Below are 19,184 nucleotides of genomic sequence, written 5' to 3' on the forward strand. Positions count from 1 at the left end.
CCGCGGGGGAGCGCGTAGTGGCGCGGCGGGGCGGGCTCCCCCGCCGGGAGCGTCGGACAGGTTTCGGCGGCCGCTGGATGGGAGGCCTTCTCCGCCGGCAGCGGCCGCGCTCGCCCCCCCGCCGGCTGCGGGAAGGAGGACGGCAGAGCATGCCACCGGCGGGGCGGTTCCGCAGGGACTGACATGCTGCTGAAGGAGGGAAGGCGCCAGCCCCTCCGCCTCTCCCCGCGGTAGCGGAGGCGATGCTGCAGGGAGCTCCCCGCGCTCTCCCGCAGGCGCCAGGCTATCGCCCGCAGCAGCCGCGCTCGCTGCCGTGAGCGGCGCGGTCCCGGCCGGGCCGAGGCGACGAGCGGCGCGGGCCCGCACCCCTCCGCGGGGCGGCGGCGGCGGCGGCGGCGGCGGCGGGGGAAGGCGCTGCCCGCGCCCGCGGGGCCCCGCGCGGCGGGCGGCTCCGCGCGGCGGATGCGTGTGCATGAGCTCTGCACCGAGCGGGCGCAGGAAGCGCCCCCGCTCCGCCGCCTCCATCTTCCAGGGCAGCAAGACCTCGCCGCACGGCCGCGACAGTGAACGCCGGGGCAGCGGCTCCGAGAGCGCCTACCAGACCCAGAGAGCCCTGGATGACTGCAAGATGGTGGGTACCACAAATGGGCTTGCCTTAATTTCTATCTTTTCCGAGTGTTCTCGTCGCTGGCGGCGGTGCCGCTCCTCCCGCCAGCTTGCCTATTCCCATCACGTGCAATTGCACTATTTTTAAAACTGCAGTCCCCGTCGGGGGTGCTGCCCTGTAGCCTAACTCGTAGCGGTTCAAAGGCGGGAGTGGGGAGGGAAAACGAGACCTGTGGGGAGCCGGCTGGGTACTGCGGGACAGTCAGGGCAGGGACCGGGGACGGGCCCCTGGTCCTGCAGGAGCCTGAGCCCTCGCCCCAGCGCACGCTGCCTTCGTGGCACTGCCAAGCAACTGGAGTTGCTTTTTGCTAGATCCGGCCAAATCTGTCCCGAGACTTGCACTCACTGAAGCCTAAATAGGTAAGTAGTTGCCTCCACTGCGTTACTGCACTGTCTGCTTGCTGTCTTGTGCAGCAACCACACTCCTACCCTAAAATCCTTCTAAAACGGGACTCAGAATTTGAGGCCCTGAAATTCTGGCTCTGACATACATGGTACCTGTTTCCAGTCTCCCCAGAGTAGCTGGTTGCAATTGTAAAACCTCAGATCAAGCACCTGCATCCATATTATTTTTGGACTGTCACATTTTGGTATGACATTTTTCTCCATTCATGTTCAAAATGCTTGGATCCTGACACTTTCCTCCGAATCAGCGCCATATACCCCATATCTGGCTCCTTGAGCTACGGTCAGCTGGACACTGGGCCCCAAAATTGCTCCTCTAACCAATGACAGGAACAGAAAACAAATGAAGTTGCTGCTACTTTACTTGAAAAATCTGCATCTTGCTAAAGCTCTGTCCAGTGGCATTGGAAATGTACCTTCTGCTTCTGTTCTGCTGGATTCTGGCTTTTTTTTTCTTCTAATACTGCAAATTGTGCTGGCAGATATCCACTCTGATACTTCAAAATCGGGAGCAAGTCCCAGTGCACCAAGGAAAAAAAGCTGCCACAGTAGCTCTATAAATACACCCAACAAGTGGATCTTACTGGGTCCTGCCTTTTTTCTCATTCCCAACAGCATAATGTGGTTAGTTAAACAGAAGTGCTAGCTTTGTAGAATTCACTGACTAGAAATAAAATATGATTTACAGATGGGTTGTCAAGATGCAGTAAGATTCAGGAGATAAACCGTTTGTTTTTCTCTTGTTCTCCGTCTCGATGCTGCAACATCAGTGTGGTTTTGTTTTCCTTGGCAATGTTGAGGTGGCTGAATGCGTCCTCTGTTTAGACAGGGGATGTCAGGTGAGAACTGGCAAAATGTGCCTGGCACATCCAGTTATGAGGTGCAGGATGAGATGCTTTTCCCTTAATGCAGAGTAATTATGCTATGACACAACATAGTACAATTTTTCTTCTCTCCATTGCTTTCATGCATTGTCTTAAGCTACAGAATGAGAGAGTTGAAGCCAGGTTTAGCAAATATTGTGACTGGGGCTTTGTTTGGTGTGTGCTTTTGGTGTGGTGTGGGGTTTGGGGGTGGGAGGGTGCAGATGTACTGGAATGAATTGGGATTGTTTTGCTGCTCCAGAAGCAGAGAAACCCATTTGCTACAATGACATTAAAGAAAGCATGGCCAAAAAACAGGTCCCGATACTAGTTCTCAGTTATACAGAGTAATTAAATTACCGTGGGATGCGTGAAGATTCAGAATGTAACGCATCTGAGTATGAGAATTTGAGGGCTTGGCTTTAAAATTTGGTAGATCTGGTAGAATCCAGGTTTTTAGCATGCTTGTACGTTGGGATATGTTGAACTCCTGGTGGCAGTGATGGCTGCAGAATTATGAGCAGTTACTCTTGTCTGTTTTTACGTAGTTTGGAAATTGAGGTCAAATGAGCAAAACACAGATAAATAAATATTCTGTTCTATTGCTCCCTGCCTTCCACCCCCGCCACCATGTGCAACATGATGTGCTTTCTTTCAGAAGACAGCAAATGCTTCGTTTCCTTAAAATACAATCCCACGTACGTGATCAGTGGAATTAAACAATAATGATCTTTCCGTCACTGTAAAAGTTACTCATTTACCCAATAGTATCCATCTCTGTATCTGCTGGATATTAGATTTCTGTAAAGGTTGAAGTGTTTGTTTACTTCTTTGTCTGTTTTTCCCACACACACATTGGAAAAAGTGCTTTCTAGAATCCTAACTGGAAAGTGCCTCTCTGGTACATCTTCTCAGCCAGTAACTTCAGATCAATTTCAAGTCTGAAATCTGGGTTAGATGCCAGTGACAGAACAGAAATCGTTACAAAATAAATTAGCAAAATCACCAGTGTAAAAGCAAATGCTACATTCCAATCCCTAAATGTGCTGTTAATCAGGAAGCAGGAGGAGCAAAGGCAATAATTTCTGGAGATATTTTTGTCGTTTATGATAGCAAAAAATAACCTCATGCTACTAGTAAAACAGCTGTTTTTTTGTCTGCTTAATATTTAAGACTAATAACTCAAACACTTTCAGAGATTAAAAGCAGAAACACTACTTTCCTGCAGATGAACGTTTATAGCTCACAGAAGAGGCAGCTGTCATGGAGGCCCTAGTCATTTACTAAATCTTGGACACTTGATCCTGCATGCCATGAAATTGGGAGCAGCAGGAACAAGCCCTAGATTGGGCATGTTTTTTTAAAAACTTGATTGTTTTTATCAGTGTAGTTAACTGTCTCATGTAAGTAAATCCTCTTTGTTTTTCAGCTTGTCCAGGAGTTCAATACCCAGGTGGCTCTATACCGGGAGCTGGTCATTTCCATTGGGGATGTCTCAGTCACCTGTCCATCTCTGCATGCGGAAATGCACAAAACTCGAACCCGAGGATGTGAGATGGCCTATCAGGCTCATCAAAAACTAGCAGCAATTTCTGGGTAGGAGTCTACTTATGTTTAATTAAAGCTGTACTCATATGCACATCTTTGCTAAGTACTACATTATGGAAACTTTCAGCAAAAGCATTAACTCGTGTTTCTGTTTTAGGCATAGAGATGTATGACCACAAATTCTACAGAATGCTCATATCCTTATGATAATGCCATTTTGGGTCAAATCCTGGTCCCCTTACCGAGATGGTATCCTACTGATTTCACTGGATGCTTTTATGTAAGATGAACAGGATTTTAATCCGTATCACTAGACAACTTAAAAAGATTAAGGGAGAAGCCTTGCCTTTCAAGGGTGAAATAGCAATAGCTTTCTGCCCAGTCCTTCACTGGCTATACCTAATTAAACAGTTAGAGACAACTAGCTCACCTCAACTAGAGACTTAACAAAATCAGACGAAAAAATAATTAGGTGAAAATTACGTAGCGGGGGGGGAATACAAATACTATTGTGAAAACTTGTGTTTACATTCTACATGTTTTTAAATCCTTGTTTGTGTTGAAAGGACTGAAGCTTTGCCAGCATATAATGTTTTCATTTATTCTTTGATATTACATTATATACATTCCTTTCCATGGTGACAGGATGTATCATCACATACTTGAGACTACGCCTCAGTGCAAGATAAACCAGGATAAATATCTGTGTCTTACAAAAGGGGAATTCATGCTGCTTACACAAAGTCTAATTATTTGTGGGTTCTTCACAGGATGGTGACAGGGGCATTTGTATTAAGAAATGTACCTCCCAAGTCGTGTCTCTCTTGGACTACACTTTGTCAGAACTTTCTGCACCTGCCTTATCCACCATAAACCATTGTGCACCACTGGAAAAAAACTTCCTTTTTTTGCAGCTCTGCCGAATCCCCATTGAAGTTTTTCATCACTTTAATGTATATGAGAAATCTGTCATAGGTTTAGTATATAAGGGAAGACCACACTAACAAAATAAACAGAAGAAAACACTGGTTGGTCATTTTAGTAGAACTGTCAACATTTTCAGATGTGATTTTGTGCAAAGACTCTTAAGTTGATATTGCAACATCTGATTTGTTCTTCAAACAAAATACATGCTTTTAAGTTACTGAAGTCTGTGGGAATTTTAAAAAAACAACCAAACAAACAAAAGATAACAGTTCTTTTTAACCGGTGTACACTACCTCAATGCGGTAAAACTGAAAATGTGGAAGCAAACAGTAGTGAAATTGATCTTGTGCACTTTCAGACTCAAAAGAGAGACTAATATCAGAACCAAAATAAAACATCTGAATAGCAGAACCTAACTTGGATTATTTTTATCTTTTTTTTTTTTCCCCCTAAAGAAAACCATCAATATATGCTCATTTAGGAGTATGGAGTATTTTTAAGTAATCATTTCACAGTTGGGAGTCTGTCATATACACAAAGATGTCCTGAAGGTTGTGCAGTTGCTGCGAGATTGACATTTAGCTAATCTAAAACTGTTTTAAATAACTGTGATAATAATGTGATATCCATAACAACTGGTAGATGTTAGAAACCCTCTGGAAACTACTTGTTTGGTTTGACAGACATTTTACAAGATGTGCTTCGCATCCCCACCCTCCTACAGCTGAGGAAAGCCATATGAGCCAACTTAAAACTTGTTTGGTGTATCCGTGAGGAAAGATGGGAGATGAAGATGCAGCAAGGATTCAATGTAGAAAAGAAATAGAAGGAGAGGAGTAATAAATAGTCTCAGAGGTTCAGTCTTTAATTCAGCAGGAAGTGCGATGTAGTGCATATGGCATGAGATCTGGAATGGGAACCTGATATGGTAGGAAGAAAAAGTATCAGGAAGAAAAATATTTAGGGACAGGAATGTATTAAATCATCCTCGGTATTAAATAGTCAGGAAGGTAGTGTATTGCTCAGAAACCACTGGTAGTCAGCAGATGGGACAAAGGCTCATTTAGTTCACTGCTTTAGTTCAAAACGCACAGCACTGCACTGTGCAAACTTCTGGGTAGCACAACCAATTCCATCTTCCAAAGCTTGTTAAAGAAAGCCTATTGCTTTCCCACCCAGAAAGAATAATAGCAATTAGCTAATTATGTTACTAGACTATAAAATTTCATTACATATCCGCATTCTAGTTAAGGTCATCAGTAATATTCAGTTAGCTTCTAAGTGACCTGAGCTGTTGCAGGGCACTCTGAGTTTCTTTCAAGAAGTTGGCATCACTGTCTAGGACAACATTGTTAGTAAATCTTGTTTGTGCTGAAGTCTTCCTTGAAAAATTAGCAGACAGCTTCATTTTAAGCTTCCTGTTCGAATACGTCAGGATTTGAGACTCTTAGATGCATTCCTGATTCAGGCAGCTAGAAGAGGCACCTATTTCCCTTCCTAACTCACCTGTTCTACAAGACTAGGGAAGGTAACAAAGATGAAAGGTGCAAAGACTTGGAAGGAAAGAAACAGGAACAGATCCACTAGTGCTGAGAAATGCAGCTCTGGAAGAAAATTTGGGAATTCTGTGAAGGGAAAGAAATGCTGAGGTGGTGTTGTGGTTTAACCCCAGCCAGCAACTAAGCACCACACAGTTGCTCGCTCATTCCCCCCCTGGTGGGATGGGGGAGAGAATCGGAAGGGTAAAAGTGAGAAAACTCATGGGTTGAGATAAAGGCAGTTTAATAGGTAAAGCAAAAGCCGTGCACGCAAGCAAAACAAAACAAGGAATTCATTCCCTACTTCCCATGGGCAGGCAGGTGTTCAGCCATCTCCAGGAAAGCAGGGCTCCATCACGCATAACGGTTACTTGGGAAGACAAATGCTATCACTCTGAACATGTGTCCCTCCCTTCTCCCCACAGCTTTATATGCTGAGCATGACGTCATACAGTGTGGAATATCCCTTTGGTCAGTTGGGGTCAGCTGTCCCGGCTGTGTCCCCTCCCAGCTTCTTGTGCACCCCCAGCCTACTCGCTGGTGGGGTGGTGTGAGAAGCAGAAAAGGCCTTGACTCTGAGCAGTAAGCACTGCTCAGCAATAACCAAAACATCCCTGTACTATCAACACTGTTCTCTGCACAAATCAAAACCACAGCCCCATATTTGCTACTGTGAAGAAAATTAACTCTACCCCAGCCAAAACCAGCACAGGTGGAGATAATGCATTAGGAACTGAACAGGATAGAAGTCATGAGGAGGAAAAAACTTTGATCATGGGCATATCAGTTCTGGAATATTAGACGGACATCAGAGTAGGACAGTGGTGTAATATGAAGAAGAAGAGAAGACTGCAGTTGTAGCTGCAGAAAAAGTATACACTGATATGCCATCAAAAGGATATTCAGCTAGGGAAATGGAGAAAGTGAAAGCCACACTTACATTTTAAAAATTGAGAGAAAGAAAAACAAAGGAGATGATGGCAAACATAAGAAAGTAGCAAGGAAACATAAAACCTTGTGAAGTCTGCACTGGATTAGACCGTATCACCCCATCTAGCTCATATTTGACAGCTGCTGGTAGCAGAGATTTTGTTAAAAAGCGTATAAAATCAGGCTGTGCATAAAAACGATGCCTTCCCTTGTATACTTGCTACTACTCAGTAATTAGTATTTTAGGGGTTTCCTGAGCCAAAGGCTGCATCTGAACAATTTGTATCTGACAAATATGAGTTCTCATAGAAGATTTCAGGATTTGTCTAAATATGAAGGTCTTTTACTCAGAAAATGCTGAGGATGAATAATGACATTGTTACACTGTGGTGTGTTTAAAAATGTTACAAATCAATTTACAAAAAAAAGATTATTGAGAAAGGAAACTTCAAATTTGATTGCCTACTAAATAAGGCCTCATAGCTATTACATCCTCTTCTTAACTTGCTCTCTTATGTATTTTTCTTGCCTGAGTTTACCAACACTGTCATGGCTTTCAGGGAATAAAGATTAGAACTAAAAATAATTTAAATTTAAATATCCTAGTTCTACTTGATGATCTTTTAGGAATGCAAGTCAAAGTAAACTCTTTCAGTGTTGGTTTTCTCAGGACTTCGGGTCAATTCCTGCTCACTGCACTAGCGCTAAAATTTCTTAGTGATTTTTAATGAACTGTCTTCTGAAGGAAGTGAGTAAGGTTTGGTCCTTCTATTACATTTTCTGCTGTGCTAATTTATCAGAAATTAAATATCTCAAATTAATTTACATTGTGCACCCTTGCAGTATCAGATGTCATGGTCAAAACTGGAGAAAGTAAAGCAGCAAGAAAATGAGTCAGCGTGATTTTTTTCCAAGAGAAAAGAAAGGAAAACTACTTGTAACAACAGGAAGATGGGGGGAAAAAGTGCACATCTCTGTTTTGGAAGGGGGTCTGCTTTATCAGATGATAAAGACTGGTGATAGTTTAGAAGTCATCATTAGAGAGCCAGCTTTATAGGTGAAGTACACTAAGTCTGGGATGTAAACAGAAAGATAACTCAGAACTGTATTTTAGGATACAGGTCTGCACAGCTGTGTACACACTTTTGTAAATGTCCCTTTCATATTGTCAAGCACCTGATATGCTTACATAATGCAAGTACTTCTGTGTGCGCTGGGCACACTGAAACCAGAACTGGCAGTATCTCTGTGACAGTCTGATACATATGTTGGCAGTGGCTTTTTTTTTTTTGCATGAAATGAAACTGTGTGAGGAGCTCAGGAGTGCATGGCAATGTACATCTGTGTGAACACAGCCTTGAAAGTGGTTGTCCTCTGTTGTTCAGACTGGTGTTGCAAAGTCCTGAATCTAAGGAGGAATAAACCCATACAGCAGTACAGGCTGGGGGCCAACCACCTGGAAAGCAGCTTTGCAGAGAAGGCCCCGGGGGGTTCTGGTGAACACCAAGTTGAACATGAGCCAGCACTGTGCCCTTGTGGCAAAGAGGGCCAACAGCCTCCTAGGCTACATTAGGAAGTGTTGCCAGCAGGTTGGGGGAGTTGATCCTTCCCTTCTACTCAGCGCTGTTGAGGCCATATCTAGAGTACTGTGTCCAGTTCCAGGCTCCCTAGTAGAAAAGAGAAGGGGACATACTGGAGCGGATCTAGTCAATGGCCGTGAAGGTGGCATGCAACATCTGACGTACAAGGAGAGGCTGACAGACCTGGGATTGTTTAGCTGGGAGAAGAGAAGGCTTGGAAGGGGATCTTATCAATGTGTATAAAAAATACATGATGGGATAGTGTAAAGAAGACACAGCCAGACTCTTCTCAGTGGTACCCAGTGACAGGACAGCAGGCACAAATTGAAATACAGGAAATTTTATTTAAACGTTCTTAAAAACCCTTTTTTACTGCGAGGTTGGTAGAGTATTGGAACAGGTGCACCGAGAGGTTGTAGAGTCTCCGTCCTCGGAGGTACTCGGAACTCAACTGGACATGGTCCTTAGTAACCTGCTCTAGCTGACACTGCTTTGAGCAGGAGGGTTGGACTAGATTAGTTCTAGATGACCCTTCCGGCCTGTGACAAAAGTCACTCTAAAACTTCTCATTGGGAAAATTCCAAGATAAAGTTTCCTTATTTGACATTGAGGTGCATGTTACTTTTATAAAACAGTTGTTAATGTAACTTCCCCTGAATTCAAGAAAAGTTAAAGAAGTAGACCTAAAATGCATCCTGATTGCATTCCCATCTTTAATGCAGTGCACAAAAATGTTACCATACTGTTGCTTTAAGTATGTAGTTCTAGGTAATTTCTACTTTTGTTTTCCTTTGCAATCTACAGTAGATTTCTGATGTTTTCAACAAGCAATAGAGGGTAATTTCTCAGACCTAATTAATATTAGATCAGTTCCTAAGGTTGTGTTAAAACATTCTATCGACACCCAATTGTGGCCATATTTTTATCAAACTGTCTGAATTTTCCCCAAATTATGACTCTTTAAAATTATTATCTGGTTTCTAAAGCTTACAAGCAAACAGAAAGGACTGCTCCAAAATATTTTACAAATTAAGAGAGAAGGAGACTTCAGGCTTATAACTTAATGAAAGCTGCATTAAGACAGACATAACGGAAACCGTTTTAACTGTTTAACTTCAAATGTTAAATAAAGCACTGCTGGTAGGCAGTACAGCTGAACAGAAACAAAACGTAGCAACGCTTAGCTCCACAGGGAAGAATGTTTCTAATCATGAATCAAAAACAAGGTAATGCCAGCAAATAGCGCAACAAACTAGAGCTCTGCCCAAGCTAGATACCAATCAAGCAGCATGTATGGAGATCTCTGCCCTCCCTAGATGTCTTTACAATCACTGCCATTGTAATCCTCTAAGCGTATCTGTCAGAGGTGGGGAGAGTGATATTAATGTTGATCCCTGGAGTTCTGAATTACAGGCACGGCCCCTATATCCTACCTCAGTTATAGTTAACATTGTTTCAACAGCCAGATGAAAGTTAAGAATAAGGTAAGTGCTTCACAGAGGTTGCACCATAACCAGAATGTGGCCTGATGAGAGTATAATTAAATATTAAAAATAATGTGATGACACATAAGAAAACAAAGAAAGCAGTCAATATTCACTGCAAGAATCAATACTGTTATACATGATAATACAAACAACATAATGTCCCCTGAATTCATACAGGGTTTTTTGCCAAAATATTGCAGATATTTAAAACAGTAAGACCTTAAATCTGACCTTAAAAATCCTATTAAGTAAGTACAAAATGTTGAGATTCTCCACTTCTGAAAACTGTTGGAAATATAAAACCTCCCATTTGCACTCACAGGCATATACTAAAACCATCTCAGTAAGTTGTTCCAGTCTGGCAGGCCAGATCCCATAATTCTTACAATCATTGAATAGTACTCAGCAAGTTGTCCTGATGACTTAACTGGGACTGTCCAAAATGAGAAAAGTCAGGGAGATCTTTGTCTCCCTCCAAAGAAGAGCTTTCAGGATCTGGAGCAAGTTCATTACTGAGCTTTCTTATCATAGAAAGCCTCGTTTTCCCTCAACCTTTACAGCTTCTGTAAACATTTACTGTAACTTTCTTAAATGCTTACAGTTTTCTTGAGATTTTGAGCATATCAAATTCTAGGGGCAAATTCTGACTGTTTGTTCCACTTTGTTTGGGATATCTTTTTTTTACTCGAATTCCTCAGTCATTGAGTGACTCCAGACTTACTACTGTGTATCAGAGACTGCACCTGTTCCAGTAACTCAGATTCCATTTTTGACTAATGGGAGTTGGTCTACAGGGGAATGTTTTGGGAAGTAAGTGTGGATATGGATATTTTGTGAACATACTCTTTATAGACAAACTAGCGCATGATAGTACAGTAAGTATACCATAGTTTACTCCTTTCTCAAGAGGATAACATGCACATACATTGTTCTCACTAGATTCCTTTGCAAAAATTTCTGTAATTATACAAGCCATGTGCATCTAAAATGATGGAAAGGGACATTGAAAAGCTAAGACCATTTTCTGTGGAACTCAGTTAAGGTGGGTTCTGCTGTTGAGAATAAAATCTGTTTACTCAATTTAAGTTGCAAGTTGAAAAAGAAATCATTTAAGTCAGATACCTCAAGTTCTAACAGGCGATTTCAGAAATCAAATAATGGAGGAGAAAACAAGGTTACTTACTGAAGTTAGAGTTCTCAAAATAGCTAACCTCTACAGACTCACTTTTCCTTTGTACCTTTGTCTTTGGAACTGTGCTCTAATAGGCAGTTGGGACTTGAAAGTACAAGGTATTAGTATCTCCCTTTATAGATCTGTCTTTCATAAATGGAGGCCAGATTTAGTAAAAGGCAAACATACCTAAAATTGAATTTAGCATTTTACTTCTCTACGACCAAAACAGCAATTCTGAAAAGCCTGAAAGTTCCACATCTGCAGTGACACAGTGTAACTTAGTTTTGACAAAGCAGAAGAGCTTAGCGCCTTGCTTAACAGTAAACCTAATTAGCAGGCAGAAGTGAGGCATTCTTGCTTGTCCAAGCTCTGATGAGCTTGATCCCACAGGTGCTGTCAGAGCATCCTCAGAGCCTAACACACTGACAATTTTGGACTCGTCACAAAACGCAGTGGCATCTGCCACTTTCTTTTAAACCAAAGCTGAAGGTGAGTCAACTTAATTTCTAGACCACTGTACTTGCGTTTCAAGCTGTGCCAGTGCAGGTAAACATTGAAGACTGTTAAGAAACTTCATTGGTGGTAAGGAGAACTTGTATTCTAGTCCTTGCTCCCATGGTTTTTTCTGTGTTTTAAGCAGATAAAACACATAAAGATGCAGTGGAGCAGAGATTCAGAACTCACATAAATGCTGAGTATTCTTCAGCATTCTGCATCTTCAGCCTGGTGAACTGTAAATTCATCTACACAGTACCTTGGTCTAGGGTTGGAGTAGGCTGCAGGTTTAGGGTGGTTTGGCTTCCATTTTGACATGCCTTGTGCATTCAGCACTCCATTCTGGGTCCCAGACACCAGCCTGGAAGAGGATACCAAAAAATAAGGTGTTGCTGTATTTTAAGTTCTTCACTGGAATGCTCTTCTCTGCTATGCATGAGCAGCATTCCACTATGGATAGATTCCAGGGCGTTTGTTTCTCTAAATCTAACTCGGGACTAATGGAGTATTCCAGCCACAGGTAAGCCTATTTATCTGTAGCAATGGTTGGAATAACCTCTGTTTTACACTCCTGTTTTGAGCTATACAAACCTTTTACATAAGAAATTGAAGTGAAGGAAAACAACATACGTAGCCAGAGAGATTTGGGGACTGAATTACATTGGCAGGGTCCCTTTAGAAATGCTGCAGCATCAGAGCTGACCTTGTTCAGCCAATTCAGTGTTTCTGCAAGCATTCTGTAACTTCATGCCCTTCTCTTGCCCCATTTTGTCCTTCCTTCAGAATACCTGCTGTCACTGTTGGACATAAAAAGCTTTTCAGACTTCTATGAAAGCAATTTTCTTAGGGAGTAATCAGCCAGAGGATTCAGCTGTTAGGTACATCTACAGAAGCAGGAACTGGGGGGATATTGAAAAGCCTACAAAACTTACGAGTTGACTCTTTTTTGACAGTTGCTGTTACCTTTGCTTCACTCCAAATTTTCTCATACCCTCTTCTCCCTTGTCATCCCTTTTCTTCAGTGTTTCTCTTTCTTGCCTTTTTTTCCTTGTAGCCCATCTCCAAACAGTAATGAAATTAATATCAAATTTGCTGCTGCCATATTAACTATTTGGAAGCTGTTCATGGCAGAGACCTGAATGTATTTATAGCAAGCCCACTGGAATCCATTTACCTTTAGATCTGTGGTATTATTGTAATAAACACGATTAACAAGAATAATGAATGTTTTGATTTTTTTTTTTTTTTATGTTTTGGGAAAAGACTTTAAAATCTTTCTCTCAACCTCTGACTGATGTTTTAGGTGAATCACTTATTAAATAGGTGTACCAGTACTTATTATCTCTGAAAAATACTGTGTATATAATTTAATGCTTTTACATCATATTTCAATTTTTCAAGGGAAGGCATAATATTCAAATATTCTATTTTATTATTGCTACAGTGTTTCCTAAGTAAAGCATGTGAAGATTACATTTTTATCATACTGTTTTCCTAAATTCTTTCTTTAAAAAATTGATTTTAAATGTTGATTTGCTGGAATTTTAGGCCCTAAGATGTAACAGTATATAGCAACTCCTGTACATATCTTGGCATGTCACAAGTGGAATCAGTCAGTAAGCTCTTCCTGAGCAAAAACCTGAGTGATACTAACTTATATCTGTAAATAGTGCTTTAAAAAGGGATTTAGAACTAAATTTTAGATTTAGAACTAAATTTTAAAAGGTATTTAAAGACTTACAAGTGCAGCTAATTATGAGTATTTCATGTCATGCTAATGACCCTATGCCCACAAAAATTAGGGGTACCACAGAAGCCTACATGGGTTCAAAACTAATGTTAGACCAATCCAAAGTAATTTTTTCATTTCAGTACTTCTGAGAGAAAATTTCTTTCTTTGCAAAATTTTGCAAAAAACACATTTGTTAAAAAAAAAAAGTATACTGAAGCTTCATGCCTAGCTTCACAGATGTGATTAAAAGTTGCAGTTGTGCTGATCTGTAACTATGACGGTCAAGAAGAGCGCCTTTATGTCCCATTTAGGCCCACTGCTTTGAGATCTGTCTCACCGGCATATTTCAGTAATTTTCTTCTCTCAATTTCTACTGAAACACAGCTGAGGCCAAAGCTGAGAATTTAGTCATGAGTTTTAAGTGCTTCTTTCCTGATCATTTTCTTAAATACCGTTTGATTAAGAAATCCCACGTGGCTGCAATTTTTCCTGTTAGACACTCTGCTTACCTTGGTTCTGTATAGCTTTGGTTATATTGTTTTCAGAAGATTACTTCTGATTCTCACTGAAGTTCTCATAATCCAGACTATTTTAGCAATATGTTCATATATCTTAAGAGAAGTGAGAACATGAGATAATGAAGTTGGGCTTTAGAAAAAGACTTCAACATAGGCTCTTAGAATTCCACATATACTGGGGTTTTGCTTCTGATTTCTTAACTCTTTTTTTAAGTTTTGGACTGAAATTTTCCTGTTAACAGAAACACTTTTACTAATTCTCAGTAGTTCTCAACATTCTGAAACACTTTTCTCTAATTAGAAAAAACAAGTTTGATTCTGTGCCTCTCACTGAAATCAGCCAGTGCAGTTGCTAAGTTAATTGGACAGGACCATGCAATTAAGTGCATGTCCTTCTCACAACCCATGTCCTGTCATGCCCCTTCAAGTGCTAGACTTCCTGCAGAGTCATCTAAGAAAAGACTTCATATTTATTGTGAACTTTGGTGCATGGAGGTTTGCTCTAGTAAGAAGTTGAGTACCAAATGATAAAGGATAACTGCTCTCAACAGCATCATCAGTAACTTGCAAGATCAGTCTCCAACCAAGGGAGATCTCGGATCTGTCAGGCTTACATAGGGAAAATTCCAGCCAAAACCAGATTTACTGTAAGATGTGTAGAATCTGTTCTAGTTTTTCTAATTGCTTTATAGTTCTGTTTCATAACAATTAAATATTTGAAACCATTATCTGGGCATTAAGGTCTCATCTGAACAAATCATTAAATTAAGCATTCCTTAATCAGGAATCCTTCCAGTACTAGCAATTAAATGATGTTTAAATTCATGTTTTAAAATTAAAAATATACTGAAGTGCTGGCTATTACTGAATACTGTTTCCTCTTTGCTAGATACATTTGCAGATCTACATTTAGATTTTCTACATAATTTTTAACTATAAGAGAAATAATACACTCAGTTATTTGCATATGAACAATTATTCACTGTAGTTCTTCCTTTTCTCTCTTATGGTCCATTTTTTACCTTGCTATTCTTATCTTTCATATGAATACTTTCTGCATGAACATTTCCTGTCAGCATAGGAATTTGGCATAAGAATTCGAATACTGTCATATTATATTAAACTATGTGCTCGAAGTTGTTAAAGAAACTGCTTTCCTATTGCAGAAGAAAACAAGTTTGCATTTATTGGGTGAGCAAAGAAAAGCTGACACTTTATATCTCTGTCTATCATGGCAAGACAGATCATTGCAAATGCACTGTTGGTAACCTTGTCAGCATGGCAAATGGTTAAGCGGCAAAATACTTGAAAGTGCCTTGTTTATACAGCAGCCTCCAATTATTTCCATAAGTTCTGGAGTTGTTATTGTGGTGAAGCAGAGCTATCCACCCACATGCATTTACACTCCCTTCCAAAAAACACCACCAAAACAGAGATTGGTACTTTGGGATAGTATGACAACTGCAACCATAGCCCTGTACATAGGCTAAGTAATGTGGGGGCTGTGTGCTGAGGAAGCAGTCCCTTCATGCAGGTTGAAGAACACCAGGGCCCCAAAGTCGTGGGCATTCCAAAGTCTGGGCATTTAATTTAGCTGCAGACCTACCCGAAATAGTGTGTGTACAACCTTGCTATTCATTTTACATCATTCAAGACATGGAAATGAGTAGTATGTCATGCAACTGTCGATACATGATACTGAATGCCCACAGAAGACTTTGTGGAGGCATCTTTGCTTCCCAAGCAGAAATAGGCATTTCAAAGAGGAAAAAAAAAAGTAACACCAGTTCACAAAGTCAAGTGGAGACTAGAGTGGGATTCAAAAATCCAAAGTGAACAAAATACAGAGTTCTTTATGCTAAAATACTGCTTCCTGAACACATTTTATCAACAGATGGTTTTAAAAATTTCTTTCTCCATATATGAATTTAAACATTTCAGGAAGCTAATCTATTTCTTCTCTCTTTTTTTTTTTTTTTTGACACATTCAAGTTTTCTCACAGTCTCTCAGCTGTGATTTTTAACTTAACTACTTATACAGATTTGATCTGTGAAATATCTTCTGTGGGGCTGTGCAAGATAATTCTACTGACACTATACCACAATTTCTTTTTCACTTGGAATATTTTTATATGGAGGTATTTGGATATTTGTTTTTAAAAAGATAAAAAAATACTCCAGGGCATAAGAATGACCTATTCAAAGCACTCCTAGAAGCATTTGATACATCCAGAATCCCAAATACTACCTTATTCTGAGCAACCTAGTAATGATCTGCTTGTTGGACTGTTTTCCTTCCACTTTAGAATTGTAGCAGTCACATTGTTTCACTAACAGGAAAAAAAAAGGATTATGAGAATGTATGCATCTTTTCAGTAATTGTTAATGCCATACAGCTCTTATCCAAATCCCAGTGAAGGTTACAGAACATTTTCCCTTTAGTTTCAATAGTCCTTAGATCAAAATGTTGTGTCATATTTTTGAGGAAATGCAAATACATTGTTCTTTATCGCTTCTCATTTTACCATGTCTTCCCATCTGCTCTGTTTTTCTCATTTTGAAATATGGAAAACCAGAAATCTAAGTTACAAACAGATAACAGTTATCCAGATCACACAAGCGCTTGATGGAATGCCCTTTGGAAGAATTTTTATAGTGAAGTTTATATTCAAAGTAGGTACTAGAGACAGAAAAAAATGGAAACGAGAAGTGTCGTAAATCAAAGCAGTCATCTGGTTTAGTGTCCTGTGGACGGTCAACAGCAGATGGCATCACTTGCCTGCAGGAGAGTTCCTTCTAAATCCCGTATGTTAGTAGTTTGTTGTGACCTAGATCCTACAGCACCAAATACCTGAAACATTTCATTCATTTTCAAGCCTTTCTGGGAAGTCTGACCCTATTTGTCCACACAGATCAGAACAAATTTCATGTATCATCCCACATGAAATACTTGCTTTGATAGTTTTCAAACATTCTCTTTCCAACTATTAACCAAAGGAACTACACAGGAGTGTAGGTAAGAATTCTTACCATTTAAGTTTTGCGGACTTTTGAAAGAGAGTTTATAAATCATTTATTAATGAGTAGTAAGTGGTTAAGGGACATTTTCAAGAACTTAGAAGCTTAACTAAAATCAAAGGGGAAATCCATAGGCAGCATGAGTCTGCAGTCAAGTTATAAGAGGCAATATGGAGGTATACTGGGCTTGAGCCTGTTGGCTGGCACAGACCTGTCTGTGCTCTCATTACTGGTTTATCAGAGAAATTCAATTGAGAACAACTTGCAGATGCTGACAAGGCAGGGTGCTGAATAGGAATTTCTTTGGGAAACGTAAAAATTGTTTCATATATAACTAATCTGACTGCCTCCTTCTTGGTCAGCACAGATCTTTTCTGGAAGGTCTGTGTCGCGGTTTGCATTTATCTATTACACCACCTCTTCTCAACAGGGAGCCTGATAATGTGCAGAGAGAAAGGCCCTGTTCAGTTCATCTTTGGCTAGTACAGAGGTCCTACGGATTTCCCTAAAGGCAAGGGACAGCCAGCTGAAGGAAAGAACAATGGAAAGGGAGCTTAGAGTTAGTTTCTGTAAAGGTTTGGTGGTCAAGCCCTGCATTTATTTTTTAAAAATCTTACAGTAACCCAAAAGCATAATTAAAGACACATGTGCAATTTCACTCTGAATTCTGAGTGCTTAAAACTATCCTGTCGGGGATTTTAAGCTTAGCTAGTATGGTGGTTTAGCCTTGGCCAATAGCCAAACTCCCACCCAACTGCTTGCTCACTGACTCCTCAGCAGGACATGGGGAGAAAACAGGAAGAACAGGAATGAGAAAGCTGGGGGGGTATAAAGACAGGGGCATTGCTTACCAACTACTGTTGCGGGCAAAGCAGGCTTGACTTGGGGAAGAGTAACCTAATCTATTGCCAATTAAAATAAAAATAATTACTAATTTGGGTAATGGGAAGCAAAAAGACAAACATTAAACCAACACCTTTTCTCCCCCCTTTCCCATGCTCAGCTTCACTCGACTCCTCTGTCTACCCCCTGAGCAGTGTAGGAAGGATGGGGAATGGGGGGTTACAGTCAGACCATAACAGTTCCGCTTTGCCTCTCCTTCCTCCTCACACTTTTCCTCTGCTCTAGCATGGGCTCCTCCACAGGCTGCAGTCCTGTCAGGAAAATCTGCTCCAGTATAGGCTCTCCACAGGTGACAGTTCCTTCAGGAATATCCATCTGCTCTGGTGTGTTCCTCTCTGCAGGGAATATCTGCTCTGCCACGGAGAACCTCCTCCTCCTTTCTCTGACCTTGATGTTCCCTCTCTTGTTTCTCACTCTTTTTGTTCCCTCTTCCTCTCTCCCTGTGACGTTTTCTGCCCTTTTTTAAAACAAATTTTCAAAGAGGTGCCACACACTTGGCTGATGGGCTCAGCTGTGTCCTGCCTTGGGTCCCTTGTGGAGCTGGCAGGAACTGGCTGGAACCGGCCGTGTCCGGCACAGGGCAGCCCCTCACCTCCTCCCACAGAGGGCACCCTGTAGCCGTCACCGCTACCAAAACCTTGCCACCTACACCCAATACACCTAAACACCTAGTCTTACCTAAAGTGGAGCGAGTTTGAATAAAATTTCTTATATTAGTGCTCTTTTACTCAAGTCCAAGAATTTTTACCGAGTGATTGTACTCAGTTTTGTCCTCTAGTGTGGAATAGTTTGCATAATCCTCTGTTAACTTACTTCTTGCCCACGCTTGAGTTAATTCAGCCAGTAAAATTCACTTCTGAGGGAACAAATCTAGAAAATTCCGGTTTGTGATTCTGATAGTTTCAAAAAAATGTTTTCTGACTGGCACCTGCAAGTACTGGATACGCTGCTAAGTACATGCACAGCTCTTAAAACCAGTGTGTGATACTTGTTCTTCCGATAACATAAAGTCAGGGGTGTGGAAGAATCACAGTATTAATTAATTAGTAATTAATTAATCCATTTTACAGGTAAGACTACTGCATCTGTAGTAATTTTCTCATACAGTGAGTTTCCAAAACAATTTTAGAACTTCAGCATAAAAAAAAATAGAAAACTTCAATAATATAAGTGATGCTATATTTTTTCCTTTGGGGGTATTTCTGAAAGAGGGGAGCCTGGCAGAAAAAGGAAACAACAGCATATTCAAAATGACTGTAATTTGCAGACCATACATGGCCCTTGGTTTATCAGATAACTTCTATGGAAGTCAGTGAGATTTTCTTGAATGGATAAGAAAAGTGTATTTCCTACTGTTATAGTTGTAGATAAATTGTTCTAGCATGGAAATATCTAAACTG

The 19,184-nt window shown here is 40.8% G+C and overlaps 1 protein-coding gene across 1 annotated transcript in view; it reads left to right on the forward strand.

Moving 5' to 3' along the window:
• The first annotated feature begins 447 nt into the window (after positions 1-447).
• The window catches only part of RGS7BP (regulator of G protein signaling 7 binding protein), a 47,242-nt gene continuing 28,505 nt past the window's right edge, over positions 448-19,184 (forward strand). Inside the window, exons 1-2 of the mRNA XM_076362105.1 lie at positions 448-631; positions 3,364-3,530. Coding sequence (XP_076218220.1) covers positions 473-631; positions 3,364-3,530 — 326 coding nt within the window. The 5' untranslated portion in view covers positions 448-472. The remainder of the gene's footprint in view (positions 632-3,363; positions 3,531-19,184) is intronic.

Source organism: Aptenodytes patagonicus, chromosome Z (genome assembly GCF_965638725.1).
Source record: "Aptenodytes patagonicus chromosome Z, bAptPat1.pri.cur, whole genome shotgun sequence".
In the NCBI taxonomy this organism is placed as follows: Eukaryota; Metazoa; Chordata; class Aves; order Sphenisciformes; family Spheniscidae; genus Aptenodytes; species Aptenodytes patagonicus.